Genomic DNA, 16,905 nt, shown 5'->3' on the forward strand with positions numbered 1-16,905 from the left:
ACAAGTAGCAGGGTTGCACGGAGTAACGGAGTAACGGAGTAACGGAGTAACGGAGTAACGGACTCTCGCCCAGGGTCGGATTTACCCAGCAGGATTATGTGGAACCTGCGCAGGACACGGACGCGGTCTGAAACCGCGAGGCTTCGACATTAAAGCTGCAGTCCCAATAACAGCCAATCTAAGGATTAACACCTTCACTGCCAGAGGGGGCAAAGAAAGACGTTAAAGCAGCAATCCTCCCAATGTCTTTTTTGGGGGGTGGGGGGGAGGGGGAGGGGCTGCGGGTCATGTCACAGAACACGCCGCATTCACAGGTAGATCCCGCGATTAGGACATCCGTATGGCACAGCGATACAGCACTTACTGAATGGATGCTGAGGGACAGGGGACGGGCTAAATAGGTCGTCACGGTATATATTGCAGAGGTTCCCTGCGCCCCTCTGTGTGAGACGACTCGCACCTCTGGCAGTGAAAGGGTTGAAAAAATATAGCGTTCTCGAAAACCTCATTGGTCAGCTGCGGCGTCCGCCCCTGCGGGAAATAACTGGGCAGCATGGAAAGCGAGCGCGGGGGGAGCGCGGGGGGGCAAGTGCCAGCAACAGAGGCGCCAGCTGTTTTCAGGATATCCCTGCTTCAGCACAGGTGGCCCATTGGAAGACAGCACCTCCCGGTACTGAAGCAGGGCTAGCCTTAAAACCGGACCTGTTGGTGGCCCTGGAGTACTGGAGTTGGCCACCCCTGGTGCAGAGCTACTAGTACTATTACTACCGTTACTGTGGAGTACTAGTGTACAGATCCGTCCATCCTCTGACCCCGTGACCTCTCACCTGTTTGACCACAGGCTGGGGGCTGTGACTGACCCCCTGGGCCCGGCACTGGGACACACAGACGACGGGCACGTTTTCAGCCGGCACTTTCTTGTGTTGCTCCAGGAAGTTGAGGACGATCTGCGGGGGCAAACGGTTTTATAGGTGAGCGTGAGTGGTGCTAAAGGCCGAGCAGGGTTAATGCCGAGCTGCCGCGTGTTGCTGCAAGTACAGGCGCACCCCGCATTAACGTGCGCAATGGGACCGGAGCATGTAACACAGGCACACCCCGCATTAACGTGCGCAATGGGACCGGAGCATGTATGTAACTATGTAACACCAGGCATACCCCGCATTAACGTGCGCAATGGACCGGAGCATGTAACACAGGCACACCCCGCATTAACGTGCGCAATGGGACCGGAGCATGTATGTAACTATGTAACACCAGGCATACCCCGCATTAACGTACGCAATGGGACCGGAGCATGTATGTAACTATGTAACACCAGGCACACCCCGCATTAACGTGCACAATGGGACCGGAGCATGTATGTAACTATGTAACACCAGGCATACCCCGCATTAACGTACGCAATGGGACCGGAGCATGTATGTAACTATGTAACACCAGGCATACCCCGCATTAACGTGCGCAATGGGACCGGAGCATGTAACACAGGCACACCCGCATTAACGTGCGCAATGGGACCGGAGCATGTATGTAACTATGTAACACCAGGCATACCCCGCATTAACGTACGCAATGGGACCGGAGCATGTATGTAACTATGTAACACCAGGCATACCCCGCATTAACGTGCGCAATGGGACCGGAGCATGTAACACAGGCACACCCCGCATTAACGTGCGCAATGGGACCGGAGCATGTATGTAACTATGTAACACCAGGCATACCCCGCATTAACGTACGCAATGGGACCGGAGCATGTATGTAACTATGTAACACCAGGCATACCCCGCATTAACGTACGCAATGGGACCGGAGCATGTATGTAACTATGTAACACCAGGCATACCCCGCATTAACGTACGCAATGGGACCGGAGCATGTATGTAACTATGTAACTATGTAACACCAGGCACACCCCGCATTAACGTACGCAATGGGACCGGAGCATGTATGTAACTATGTAACACCAGGCACACCCCGCATTAACGCACGCAAATGGGACCGGAGCATGTATGTAACTATGTAACACCAGGCATACCCCGCATTAACGTACGCAATGGGACCGGAGCATGTATGTAACTATGTAACACCAGGCATACCCCGCATTAACGTACGCAATGAGACCGGAGCATGTATGTAACTATGTAACACAGGCATACCCCGCATTAACGTACGCAATGGGACCGGAGCATGTATGTAACTATGTAAACCAGGCATACCCCGCATTAACGTACGCAATGGGACCGGAGCATGTATGTAACTATGTAACACCAGGCATACCCCTCATTAACGTGCGCAATGGGACCGGAGCATGTATGTAACTATGTAACACCAGGCATACCCCGCATTAACGTGCGCAATGGGACCGGACCATGTATGTAACTATGTAACACAGGCACACCCCGCATTAACGTATGCAATGGGACCGGAGCATGTATGTAACTATGTATCACCAGGCATACCCCGCATTAACATACGCAAATGGGACCGGAGCATGTATGTAACTATGTAACACCAGGCATACCCGCATTAACGTACGCAATGGGACCGGAGCATGTATGTAAAGTGAAAATGTACTTAAAGTGAATCACTACCTTTTCCCCACTTATCGATGCATGTTCTGTACTGCAATCGTCATATACGTGCATAACTGATGTAAATAACACATGTGTAACAGGCTCTATAGTCTTCGGTACAGGTAGGGAGCCAGTATTGCTGTTCAGGACGTGCCGACAGGCGCATGCGCGAGCTGCCGTTTGCCTATTGGGCGATTATGTCCTTACTCGTGAGTGTCCTTAAACCGGGGTATGCCTGTATAGCGTTACAAACACACTGTATAATGTCACGTGTAGCAATTATACCATTGGAATAGTCATTAATATACTACCAAATACAGAGGAGGATATGCACAATAAAAAAAATAACAACGGGGTTTCTGGAGGAACGGATCAGGGGAAGAACCTCAGAGAAACACCACACGTAGAAAAGCGTCCTGCCACGGAAGGAAAAAATAAATAAATCCACGCGGTTATTCTAGGGACGCACAACCACGTAGGCAGAAAGCGCGGCTGTAACCGCCGGGCAGCGTTTGTTGTATTTAAATCTTCCTCCTTTTTTTTGGGCCAAGTTCTCGCCCGTTTCTCGTTCACGGATAACGAGGAGGGTCCACGAGAAACCGCTGCTGGCTAAAATGGTTTGAATCCCGGCAGCCATTTTTAAAAAAAAAACCCTGGCAGGCCTTTGTCCAGAAACGGATCTGTCAGCCGCGTCCTGGCAGTGGAGGGGTTAAGAGCTTTAGTCGGAGAACACGCAAGAGGAGTTTAGGTTAACCAGACCTGTTGGCGCAGCAGTGTCCTGTGCCTGTCCGCCTCCTGCCTGACTCTGTGCTCACCTGGTTCACCAGTGACTGGGAGCTGTGGCCCGCAGTCTGCGTGGTGCCGTGAGACACGCCTGCGCCGGGACCCGTGGCCTCGGTCTCCGCCTTCGGAGCCCGCTCGGGGCGGGGAGATGCGATCTGAAGTCAAGAGCAAAAAACGTGCGTTGCGTTACTCATCCATTAGCGCAGCTGCACAGCGCGGCACGCGGACATCCTCCCCTACGCGTACTACACGTGCAGCCCCGTACAGGGAGCCGTGTTACATACATTGCGGGACTGAATGGGCCAAGGTTGGGACTGGGGTATTAATATTCCCGTTACAGTAGGGGCATCCTGCCCGGGAGCTGTGGTAACATGGTTACCTCTGAGGAAGGCGAGAAGGGTCTTTAATCCTCGCGTCAGGCAACGCCAAGTCCGTTAGAGACGCAATCGAAGCCGTTTTTATTTTTTAACCCCACTATTGAAGCAGGGGGTCTCCGGACTTGAACCCCACTCATCTCAGCTCCGGGGACCCTGCTTCCAGAGGTACTTACCTGCATAGAAGGTTCCGGTAGCCGCTCCAGGGTTCACTATATGGCTGCTTTTCAAGGCTCCGGGCCCTGCGGGCCAATAGGAAGCCGTGACATCACCCGGTGCCGCTTCCTATTGGCCCACGTGACGCGGCAGCTTTAAACTACAGAAAACTGCAGGGACGCCGGCAGCCCTTTGGGAGGTAAGTATCTCTGGAAGCCGGGGGTCCGCGGAGCCGAAATTAACACTTCAATCGGGCTTGGGGGGCTCCGTTAGAGCCGCATCACCTGCAGAATCCTATATGTGGTGTTTAATCAGCGGTGTGGTATCCCTCCCTGCTTTATGCTCTTATTAATGAGGTTTAATGTACCTGGCTTCCTTGGGTTGCTATAGCAACTATTTAGGAAGCCACAGCATGTCCTCTTGAAACAGGCGGCCATATTGCGTGCCCTGGGAAGCCGGGAACTTCAAGGGAGAACGGATCGATCGCAGCACAAGGACATTGCTGGAAACGCAAGCAACTGCGGGATTAATGGAAACGTCCGGCACTCCGGGCACCGAATGACATGGTAAAAACTGTCTCTACGGGGCAGAAACGCGGTGTACAGCGCTGCGCACACTGCCGGGCACTGTGACATAATAATTATTAGAGTTTAGGAACAGGACCGTGCGTTTCCAACACACAACGAGGGGCCTGACTCGCGGGGGTTTCCGGTGAGAATTTCCATTGATCGATCTATAGGCGTAGATAACGGGTGAATCATAGATTAACCCATCAGGCGCTCAGAAATAACATAGTTCTGCGTTGGTAATTGATACAATAGGCCTGACAGGCTGAAACGCGTCAGAGGATCCGCCTGCACCTTGTGCGAATAAAGTTTTTCTACAGCCACAATATCAGCCTTCAGCAAGTTCTTTATTTCGGCTGTGCGGTGCTTATACCCCCGTCGGGAGGATTTCGAAAGATCGATCTATAGGGACCAAGAGCTGAATCCGGCCGCCTCGGCGTATATAGAATTAGCCCCTATACCCCCAGCGGAAACGTCTCGGGTGTTAAACCAACACTGGGCCACTTTATCATCTACTGACGGACCGTAGAAATATACGCGGGGACACAGACACGAGGCACGTGGCCCCTGCCGTGGCTGCCCTTTTGTATGTAGGAGTCCTGTCTATCCCAAGAGTTTCTGCAGGACCCTCAACTCCAAGTCCTCAAGCCCCCCCCCCCCCCCCCCCCCCCCAACAGGTCAGGTTTACAGGATATCCCAGCTTCAGCACAGGTGGCTCAATCAAAGACTGAGCAACCTGTGCTGAAGCTGGGATACCCTAAAACCAGACTTAGTCGGGGGCGGAGTGGCTACCACCTCTGCTGGGAGGCTATTCCACAAATCCCCCACCCGTCCCATGTAGAAGTGCGTCCTCACATCTCCCCCCCCCCCCTGAGCCTGCCACCCTCCAGCTTCCAGCTCTTCTCTCTCTTTAGGACATGCTTCCCTTTCTGATCATGGCTAAATCGGGTGCCAGGAAGGGAGGTTGTCGGCAGTTTAATGTGACTCGTCCCCCGATTATCACCTTCCCCCAGGTGGCCTCCAAGCGTGTGACCGATGCAGGTGCCAGGAGACACCCCCCCCCCAGCAGTGAAAGAGTTAAAACTCTGTTAAACAAACAAACAGGGGGGGACACAGCAGGCGACCCCCGGCCCAATGCTGATGGACTAACATCCTCCGAAGGAGAAACCTTGTAGCTCGGCCGCTAGCCTCTGAAGTGGGCGGTATATAAAGCGGAGATGGTCAGGCAGCACACCAAGCCAGTCCGTTACCTGTGCAGTCCTAGAGGTCCGAGGAGCGCTGCAGGAGCAGCACGTGGATGTGAGCGAGCCAGCCTCCGACTCCCTCTCCCGCCGCTCGGGATCCGGCAGGGCCGCAGGGCGCTGAGTAAAGGCGTAGGAAGAGGCACAGCATAAGTAGGGTGACCATACATCAAGCGTTTACATGAAACGTCCCTGTGCCCCGAAAATATTCTCAAAGTCCCTCGCACGTGACGGTGATCAGCTGTTCCCCGTTTGGACTTAAACCCGCAAAAATGGACATGAAATGTTTTTAGGGTTTTTAGCTGGATTATATCACAGAGAAAACATCTGAAATATGCGGGTTAACGCGAATGAAACGATTCATTAATATAAACCCAGCCGTCCGTTTCCCGTGTTTGTGTTATGTTGGGAAACTGAAATAAACCAGTAATTCAGCATAAATGGGAACGCAGTGAGACAAATACCACTGCATAGGGAGATTTTAGAGATGTCGTTGGATTTAGAAATGATTTTTTAATGTGCCCTGGTTCTTACATTTCGAGATCTGGTCACCCTGTGTATAAAGGTTATATCCCTTATTAGGAACAGCCACGAGGCGGCACACAAGGATTAGGGCACGGGGCGGCACACAAGGATTAGGCCACGAGGCGGCACACAAGGATTAGGGCACGAGGCGGCACACAAGGATTAGGGCACGAGGCGGCACACAAGGATTAGGGCACGAGGCTGCACACAAGGATTAGGGCACGGGGCTGCACACAAGGATTAGGGCACGAGGCTGCACACAAGGATTAGGGCACGGGGCGGCACACAAGGATTAGGGCACGGGGCGGCACACAAGGATTAGGGCACGGGGCTGCGCACAAGGATTAGGGCACGGGGCGGCACACAAGGATTAGGGCACGGGGCGGCACACAAGGATTAGGGCACGGGGCTGCGCACAAGGATTAGGGCACGGGGCGGCACACAAGGATTAGGGCACGAGGCTGCACACAAGGATTAGGGCACGAGGCTGCACACAAGGATTAGGGCACGGGGCTGCACACAAGGATGGACGCAGGGATGGAAGGCACATCTGTCACTGTCACCTTGTAGTGTGTGTGTGTTACTGTGTGTCACCTTGCAGTGTGTGTGTTACTGTGTGTGTTACTGTGTCACCTTGCAGTGTGTGTGTTACTGTGTCACCTTGCAGTGTGTGTGTTACTGTGTCAGTGTGTGTGTGTGTGTGTGTGTGTGTGTGTGTGTGTGTGTGTGTGTGTGTGTGTGTGTGTGTGTGTGTGTGTGTGTGTGTGTTACTGTGTCATTTTTAAAACCAGAGACAGAACATGAAACACAGACAGAGCCCAGTGCTACATCCAATGACAATGACACTTTTAAATGGTTAAAGCTCACTCCATTTCACCTTCCACACCCATGGGAACCTGCATACAGTTTGATTGTGACAAATCTAATACAGAGTGCTTTTCCTGGTATTATACAGGTTAATAAGAGCTTCAATCAGACTTGGAACTATGCAACTAATTTTGACAGATTTATTATAAACCATTCTTCCTGGCAATGCACAGGTTATTAAGAATCTATTTTAGTGTTAGGACCCTTGAGACGTGGTCTGCCTTGGAGGGGCTCAAGGGCTTACAACACTTTGGCCAAAGAGTTAAACTAAAAGACCATTTTATTCAAAAGATATATCTATATTTATTTAGGCACTGTACTGTGTATTTGTGTCATTGGATGTAGCACTGCGCTCTGTCTGTGTTTCATGTTCTCTGTCTGGTTTTAAATATATATTGCCATGCTCAGTAGCACTCCTGTTTGACACATACGCATATATATATATATATATATATATATATATATATATATATATATATATATATATATATATATATATATATATATATATATATATATATATATATATATATATATATATATATATATATATGTTGTGGTTATTTTGGGGGTTCAATATGAGCTTATAGGGGTCCTGTATGTTTTGTGATACTGTGTCACCCTGCAATAGGAGGGTCTGTGTTACAGTGTCACCTTGCAGTGTGTGTGTGTTACTGTGTGTCCCTGTGGTGATACTGTGTCACCCTGCAATAGTAGGGTCTGCACCTGCCCCTGCCCCCACCCCTCAGTGACCACACGCTGCCTCCTTCCACCCGCTTACCTGTTCCCTGTGCTCCCGGCTGCCATCCTGGTGTGTAGGTGGTGTGTTCAGGAGCAGGGTGGGCTCTGCGTTCTGCCGCAGTTTGCGCTGGGCTCCCGTAGGATGGGCCCCCACAGGTTCAGGATGGGCCCCCGCAGGATGGGCCCCCGCAGGTTCAGGATGGGCTCCCGCAGGTTCAGGATGGGCTCCCGCAGGTTCAGGATGGGCTCCAGCAGGCTGGGCTACGGCTGGCTCATCCCCCGCATGTTGAGCCCCCGCAGGTTCAGACTGAGCTCCCGAAAGCTGGGCTACAGCTGGCTCATCCTCCGTAGGTACAGGCTGAGCTCCCACAGACTGGGCCCCCGCAGGTTCAGGCTGGGCTACAGCTGGCCCAGCCCCGGTAGGTTCAGGCTGAGCTCCCACAGACTGGGCCCCCGCAGGTTCAGGCTGGGCTACAGCTGGCTCATCCTCCGTAGGTTCAGGCTGGTCCCCCGCAGGCTGGGCTACAGCTGACTCATCCTCCGTAGGTTCAGGCTGGTCCCCCGCAGGCTGGGCTACAGCTGACTCATCCTCCGTAGGTTCAGGCTGGTCCCCCGCAGGCTGGGCTACAGCTGACTCATCCTCCGTAGGTTCAGGCTGGTCCCCCGCAGGCTGGGCTACAGCTGACTCATCCTCCGTAGGTTCAGGCTGGTCCCCCGCAGGCTGGGCTACAGCTGACTCATCCTCCGTAGGTTCAGGCTGGTCCCCCGCAGGCCGGGCTACAGCTGACTCAGCCCCCGTAGGTTCAGGCTGGACTGCAGCAGGTTCAGGATGGGCTTCCGCGGGCTGGGCTATGGTTGGCTCAGGGTGGGCTACGACTGGCTCAGGGTGGGCTATGGCGGGCTGAGCCCCCACAGGTTCAAGCTGTGCCCCCGCAGGTTCAGGATGGGCACCCGCAGGATGGGCCCCCGCAGGTTCAGGATGGGCACCCGCAGGTTCAGACTGAGCTCCCGCAGGCTGGGCTACAGCTGGCTGAGCCCCCACAGGTTCAGGCTGGACTGTAGCAGGTTCAGACTGGGCTTCCGCGGGCTGGGCTACAGCTGGCTCAGGATGGGCTACAGCTGGCTCAGCCCCCGCAGGTTCAGGATGGGCACCCGCAGGTTCAGGCTGGGCTCCCGCAGGCTGGGCTACAGCTGGCTCAGCCCCCGTAGGTTCAGGATGGACTGTAGCAGGTTCAGGCTTGGCTCCTGCAGGCTGGGCTGTGGCTGGCTCAGGATGGGCTACAACTGGCTCAAGCTCGGCTATGGCGGGCTGAGCCCCTGCAGGTTCAAGCTGTGCCCTCGCAGGTTGTGCCCCCGCAGCTTCAGACTGGGCTATGGCTGGCTGGGCCCCTGCATGTTGGGCCCCCGTAGGTTCAAGTTGGGCCCCCACAGGCTGGACTGCAGTAGGTTCAGGCTGGGTCCCCGCAGACTCAGGCTGGGCCCCTGCAGGCTGAGCTACGACTGGCTGGGCCCCTGCAGGCTCAGGATGGGCTCTCGCAGGTTCAGGCTGGGACCCCACAGGTTCAAGCTGTGCCCCCACAGGCTGTGCCCCCGCAGCTTCAGGCTGGGCTATGGTTGGCTGGGCCCCTGCATGTTGGGCCCCCGTAGGTTCAAGCTGGGCCCCCACAGGCTGGACTGCAGTAGGTTCAGGCTGGGTCCCCGCAGGATGGGCTACGACTGGCTGGACCCCCACAGGCTCAGGCTGGGTCCCCGCAGGCTCAGGCTGGGCCCCCGCAGGCTGAGCTACGACTGGCTGGGCCCCTGCAGGATGGACCCCCACAGGCTGGACCGGGCCCCCCTCGAAGTCTCTCTCCTCGAAGTGCAGGGAGCACAGCTGGTACTTCCCAGACCTGCCCCGCAGAACGTCCTGCACCAGGGCAGCAAGGTCGTCCCCCGAGACACCGCACCGGTCAGCCCAGCGCTGCGCAGCCGGCACGTCCGCAGGAAAGGCGTGGAAACTGACGGACGGGTCGCTCCTCTCGCCACGGTTACTGCAGCCATTCGCAAGGCAGTGCGGCATCATGAACCTGCCAGGGGACACAACAGGAACAAAGGCAATGAATGTGCGCGTCCGAACCTCCGTGCAGCGCAACGCACAGGCGCAGCGCAACACAGAGGCGCAGCGCAACGCACAGGCGCAGCGCAACGCACAGGCGCAGCGCAACGCACAGGCGCAGCGCAACGCACAGGCGCGCGTGTAACACAACCAAGAATATACAATGAACGCGCGCGTCCGAACCTCCGCGCAGAGCAGTCACGGGCGCAACGCACAGAGACGCAGGAAACAAGACCAAGAATATACCATGAGATTATTCTCCCCGTCACCCCAGCAGCAAAGGGTTACAGTATATACAGGACACACGCACACACGCACACGCACACGCGCACGCGGAAGTCTGACCCACAGAGCTTGCAATCTATATTTGGTGCCTGAAACAACGGGAGATAAATAAGTTACTGTTGGTTATTCTGGACATTTAATTACTGATTGGGCTTCGTAAAACCTGCACGTCCCATGTGCTAAACCTCACACGGCCACAGCACCGCACAGTATTTACCGGGAACGCGCCATTACTGCTGTAAGGCGGCGCCGAGACCTGGGGGAGGATTTCAATGTATTGAAAATGATTTGTACTTGAAAGTTGTAATATTCACAGCCGGGGCGCTGGGAGAAGCCCTGGCTGCGAAACCTCTCCCCCCCTCCCTCTCTCACGCAGGCCTCCCCCCCCCCCTCTCTGCCTCCCCCCCCTCTCTCACGCAGGCCTCCCCCCCCCCCCCTCTCACGCAGGCCTCCCCCCCCCTCTCTGCTCCCCCCCCCTCTCTCACTCAGGCCTCCCCCCCCTCTCACGCAGGCCTCCCCCCCCCCCTCTCACTCAGGCCTCCCCCCTCTCTCACTCAGGCCTCCCCCCCCTCTCTCACTCAGGCCTCCCCCCCTCTCTCTGTCTCCCCCCCTCTCTCACTCAGGCCTCCCCCCCTCTCTCTCAGGCCTCCCCCCCCCTCTCTCACTCAGGCCTCCCCCTCTCTCACTCAGGCCTCCCCCCCTCTCTCACTCAGGCCTCCCCCCCCCTCTCTCACTCAGGCCTCCCCCCCTCTCTCTGTCTCCCCCCCTCTCTCACTCTCTCACTCAGGCCTCCCCCCCTCTCTCTCAGGCCCCCCCCCCCCCTCTCTCACTCAGGCCTCCCCCCCTCTCTCTCACTTGGGCCTCCCGAGCTTCCCCCCCCCCCTCTCTATGCCGGGTCCGGCTCCCCAGAGAATTGGCGTTTCTCTGTACTGTACACAGAGCCGTGGCCGGGCCGGGGAGGTGACAGTATGGTGACAGGAGGCGGGGGTGGGGTTGTGTCTGGTGACAGACACGCAGAGCAGCTGCATGTCACACACACACACACACACACACACACACACACACACACACACACACACACACACACACACACACACACACACACACACACACACACACACACCCCCCCTCTTGCCACATCCCAGCCACGTTTTATTAACCCTGTGTGGCACTGAGGGGGTTAACCACAGGGTCCCCGACATTATTTAGAAGTGACACGAACCCCCCAAATATATCCCCGCTTCTTCTTTACTGGCAGAGGTGGCAACGTGTCGCCGCGGGCTTCCAGTGTATGGCAACTGCAGCAGACTCCGGAGATACTCCATGCCACTATGAGCAGCCACTTTACCTTTCTTCCCCGGGCCTGTAAGCCCGCGCCAGCGGGGCCCTTATTCCCCTCTGTATCCGTCTGCCCTTATTGTGCAAGTACATCTGTGCGTGTAATACACAGGTCTCTGTGCCCCCTTTGTACCACGCTGCAGAGTAAGCCGGCGCTTCACAAATAACCCATCCTAGTAGATGTGGAATTGCACCTTTCAGAGGGTCGCGTTGTACGCAGCGTCGCACGCAGCGTCGCGTTGTACGCAGCGTCGCGTTGTACGCAGCGTCGCGTTGTACGCAGCGTCGCGTTGTACGCAGCGTCGCGTTGTACGCAGCGTCGCGTTGTACACAGCGTCGCGTTGTACACAGTGTCGCGTTGTACACAGTGTCGCGTTGTACACAGGGTCACTAATAGCAAGGAAAAGTTACTCACTGCAACAAATCGGGCGCAACACCCCTTGTAATGCCAACAACGGGTAGGATCCTTATGCACAGTCCCATACTCCAACAATGCAGCAGGTACTGTACCCATTGGGGTCCCGCACCCATTAAATCCGGCCACACCCATTCCTGCCCACACGCGAGACCCGCGGGCCGCCCCGCTGCCCGTGTCCCCCCCTCAGTGGCTTGATGATGGATTTCATCGACAAGCAGCGAGCTGCAGGCGATTTATCACCACTTCTGCGTGCGCATATTAATGTATAGCCGTCACTGGCAGAATACCAATGTGTCATTGCAAGCCGTCCTCTGCGTATAGTATATCGGTAAGGAGCCTCTATAAGAGGCACCAACGCGTCCCACATATTACCCCGCCCGGCGTGGCAGGATCTGCAGATTTCCTGAGCCCTCCAGTACCCGATGAGGGGGCCACCACACCATTGGGTCTGGGCCTTGCGGGGCTCCATGACGATGTGGCTACATCATAGGGCAGGGGTGTTTGTCACCGGCGTTTCTGAAATCAGGTGACGCCGCGTTGCCAGAAGCCGCCGGAGATCAGGTAAGGGAGTTAGAGGCCACAGACACACTCCCCCGGGGGGGGGGGGGGGAGGGGAGGAAGGGACACTACACAAGGAAACAAAAATGGGGTTTTATTAGCAGAGAATCTGAAGCCAGTCTCACCCTGCCCCGCAGAACACAGGAAGGGGAAGGGAGCGCAGTGCTGTCCCATGGTCCCGCCTCCCGATAACGATGCAACGCGCAATGCCAAACCCGTATAAAGGGGACAGTCATTTAGCAAACTGGCAAAACTATTTGTCCCTAGATCAAGACAGATCCGAGTACAAAGAAACACATGAACACAAATTACACAAAAAGCACAAGAAAAATAACAAACAAAAAAAAAAAACAACACCACCACAAACCGCCACACGTACATAACATCTGGTCGCGGCGGAATGACCTGCGGTGCTTTGCCGTGACTCCCAACGCCACCGGGACCTGTCGCCGCTGGCCACTTCGCCACTCAGGTAAGTGACTAACCTTACCCTAAACCGCCCCAATACCAACGCTACCCCCGTTCCCTAATAACCTTATTCCCCAGAAACCCCTAAAATGAACCCCCTGCTCTAACCACTAAACCCCCTTAAATTAACCCCCTGCTCTAACCGCTAAACCCCCTTAAATTAACCCCCTGCTCTAACCACTAAACCCCCTTAAATTAACCCCCTGCTCTAACCACTAAACCCCCTTAAATTAACCCCCTGCTCTAACCGCTAAACCCCCTTACCCTAACCAGTAAAATGTACCTTTGTAGCTGCTCTTTCTTGGCTGAAGTATTGTGCGTGTGTCACCGTCATGTGTGTCTTTGGTTATATTATTGGTTTATCCAATATTTGCTGATCCCGATCCTAACACCTCGTGGATCCAAACACCTCGTGGATCCAAACACCTCGTGGATCCAAACACCTCGTGGATCCAAACACCTCGTGGATCCAAACACCTCGTGGATCCAAACACCTCGTGGATCCAAACACCTCGTGGATCCAAACACCTCGTGGATCCAAACACCTCGTGGATCCAAACACCTCGTGGATCCAAACACCTCGTGGATCCAAACACCTCGTGGATCCAAACACCTCGTGGATCCAAACACCTCGTGGATCCAAACACCTCGTGGATCCAAACACCTCGTGGATCCAAACACCTCGTGGATCCAAACACCTCGTGGATCCAAACACCTCGTGGATCCTAACACCTCGTGGATCCTAACACCTCGTGGATCCTAACACCTCGTGGATCCTAACACCTCGTGGACCCCAACACCTCGTGGATCCTAACATCGGGCATCCGTCCCGTGTCTCCCACGCTCCTTTTTACCCAGGAGTAATATACACACACCCCACACCTTTTTCTGATGACTGGGTTTTTGCTTTCATTAATATATCAAAGCTTAGTTTCATAATAGTATTATTTGTTATATAGGACTGACGGTACACAGCCCTGCACAGATCCTACCGAGCACAATGAATCCCTGCCCCAGAGAACTTACAATCTAATTTCAATGCCTCTGGCCCAGGACGGATACAGTGACAAGGTCACAAGATCAGACCGGGAATCCAGCATTACCGACGCGCTTCTCCTCCAACGTCACGCAGTCTTACACAGCAAACGTATTACTTCTACCCCACATTTGGTACTTTTTGCTGACGCGTTACTACGCTGTAGTATAACAGGGGTATTCTGGGGTACAAAGTACCGCGTTCCCCCCCCCCCAGAAATCTCATTTATATTAAAAAGTGCCACGTTCCTATTAATAAAGCACAAATTCAGGGGGGGGGGGGGGGGCGGGGGAATCCAGATTCAACCTTTTTCCCCCGTGGTCACGAAAGGTTGCGAGATTTCTTCCTCCCACCCCCGGCCTCCCGGATATAAGGCCCCAAACCTAAGTATATTTCCACCATGTACCCGGCCGACAGCTCTCACGGGTCCCTCTGGCTCAACAGGAGGCGGCCGTGTTAAATCGGAGGGATGGTGTCGCCGCTGCATATTGTATGCCGTGGCAGCCATGTTTAAAATGCCCAGGAAGAGAGACACCTGTGCTGAAGCAGGGATATCCCGAAAACCTGACCTGTTAGGCGGGAGGGGGGGGGGGGGGGGTTAAGGACTGGAGTCGAGCCCCCTGCCTTAATATCTGCTGCTCAAGATCCCACGCAGTAGTGCCACGGGGGGGAGGCCCACGTCCCCGCAGTGACGGAGCGCTGCTTTGCAAAGTAGGACACTTGTCAGCATTGATAAATACCCCCATTTGTGAGAGAGAGCGATGTTCCCTGGGAACAGGAGGGGGGCCGGGGGTCTCTCTCCAGCCTCGCGCTGAGCGGCACGATGGGAAGAGGCAGAGACGGGGAAACACATCGCTCATTATGTGTCACGGACCCGACCTGCCCTCCTCCCCCCCGCCCCCCGCCCCCCAGAATTAGGACATCAGCGTGACAGGCGCCGAGCCCACCGTGACCGCGTAGGAGCACTGAAGGGGTTAAAACCGGGGTGGTTAACTCCACTCCTCAAGGGCCACCAACGGGTCAGGTTTGCAGGATATCCCTGCTTCAGCACAGGTGGCTCAATCAGTGGCTCAGGCAACTGACTGCACCCCCTCGTGCTGACGCAGGAATATGCCGAAAGCCTGTCCTGTTGGTGGCCCTTCAGGACTGGAGTTGGCCGCCGCAGGGTTACAACATTAGCAGGATATCTGGGCGCTGAAGGTGCGAAAAGGGATATCATTATATACAAGTCGCGTGACAGCAGTGAACGGGTTAAAACGAGCAGAAAGGTCACAGCGATGTGGCGGCCAAACGAAAAGCAAAAGGGTTCAACGCTGTGGCGGTATTACACGGCAAGAGCAGCGCGCACAGGCAGCGCCACGTACAGAGCCACGTACAGAGCCACGTACAGAACAACATGCACCGCGGGTATTACACGGCAAGAGCAGCGCGCACAGGCAGCGCCACGTACAGAGCCACGTGCACCGCGGGTATTTAAGGGGTTAAATTTATGCCAGTGTGAGAGTGGGGGGGGGGGGGGGGAGGAGAGATGCCAGTGAGGGAAGGGGGGGGGGGAGGAAGAGTGATGCCAGTGAGGGAAGGGGGGGGGGGAGGAAGAGTGATGCCAAAGGGGGGGGAGGAGGAAGAGTGATGCCAAAGGGGGGGGAGGAGGAAGAGTGATGCCAAAGGGGGGGGAGGAGGAAGAGTGATGCCAAAGGGGGGGGAGGAGGAAGAGTGATGCCAAAGGGGGGGGGGGGGAGGAAGAGTGATGCCAAAGGGGGGGGGGGAGGAAGAGTGATGCCAAAGGGGGGGGGGGGAGGAAGAGTGATGCCAAAGGGAGGGGGGAGGGAGGAAGAGTGATGCCAAAGGGAGGGGGGAGGGAGGAAGAGTGATGCCAAAGGGAGGGGGGAGGGAGGAAGAGTGATGCCAAAGGGAGGGGGGAGGGAGGAAGAGTGATGCCAAAGGGAGGGGGGAGGGAGGAAGAGTGATGCCAAAGGGAGGGGGGAGGGAGGAAGAGTGATGCCAAAGGGAGGGGGGAGGGAGGAAGAGTGATGCAAAGGGAGGGGGGAGGGAGGAAGAGTGATGCCAAAGGGAGGGGGGAGGGAGGAAGAGTGATGCCAAAGGGAGGGGGGAGGGAGGAAGAGTGATGCCAAAGGGAGGGGGGAGGGAGGAAGAGTGATGCCAAAGGGAGGGGGGAGGAAGAGTGATGCCAAAGAGGGGGGGAAGAGTGATGCCAAAGGGGGGGGGGGAGGAAGAGTGATGCCAAAGGGGGGGGGAGGAAGATTGATGCCAGTGAGGGAAGGGGGGGTTGGGGGAGGAGTGATGTCAGTGATGGAAGGGGGGGGAAGGAGTGATGCCAGTGAGGGAAGGGGGGGGGGGGAGGAGTGATGCCAGTGAGGGAAGGGGGGGAGGAGTGATGCCAGTGAGGGAAGGGGGGGGGGGAGTGATGCCAAAGGGGGGGGGGGGAGGAAGAGTGATGCCAAAGGGGGGGGGGGAGGAAGAGTGATGCCAAAGGGGGGGGGGGGAGGAAGAGTGATGCCAAAGGGGGGGGGAGGAAGAGTGATGCCAAAGGGGGGGGGAGGAAGAGTGATGCCAAAGGGGGGGGGGGAGGAAGAGTGATGCCAAAGGGGGGGGGGGGGAGGAAGAGTGATGCCAAAGGGGGGGGGGAGGAAGAGTGATGCCAAAGGGGGGGGGGGGAGGAAGAGTGATGCCAAAGGGGGGGGGGGGGAGGAAGAGTGATGCCAAAGGGGGGGGGGAGAGGAAGAGTGATGCCAAAGGGGGGGGGAGGGGGGAGGAAGAGTGATGCCAAAGGGGGGGGAGGAAGAGTGATGCCAAAGGGGGGGGAGGAAGAGTGATGCCAAAGGGGGGGGGAGGAAGAGTGATGCCAAAGGGGGGGGGG

General features: G+C 55.9%; 1 protein-coding gene across 8 annotated transcripts in view; it reads right to left on the bottom strand.

The window, feature by feature from the left end:
- The window catches only part of LOC142487972 (uncharacterized), a 102,833-nt gene that overhangs the window by 83,400 nt on the left and 2,528 nt on the right, over nucleotides 1–16,905 (bottom strand). For all 8 annotated transcript variants that reach the window (XM_075588209.1, XM_075588208.1, XM_075588204.1 and 5 more), the window contains exons 2-5: nucleotides 7,870–9,895; nucleotides 5,706–5,816; nucleotides 3,392–3,514; nucleotides 828–947 (exon numbers count right to left, since the gene is read on the bottom strand). In XM_075588209.1, the coding sequence (XP_075444324.1) occupies nucleotides 828–947; nucleotides 3,392–3,514; nucleotides 5,706–5,816; nucleotides 7,870–9,891 (2,376 nt within the window). In that variant the 5' untranslated portion in view covers nucleotides 9,892–9,895. The remainder of the gene's footprint in view (nucleotides 1–827; nucleotides 948–3,391; nucleotides 3,515–5,705; nucleotides 5,817–7,869; nucleotides 9,896–16,905) is intronic.

Source organism: Ascaphus truei, chromosome 2, assembly GCF_040206685.1.
Source record: "Ascaphus truei isolate aAscTru1 chromosome 2, aAscTru1.hap1, whole genome shotgun sequence".
Classification (NCBI taxonomy): domain Eukaryota; kingdom Metazoa; phylum Chordata; class Amphibia; order Anura; family Ascaphidae; genus Ascaphus; species Ascaphus truei.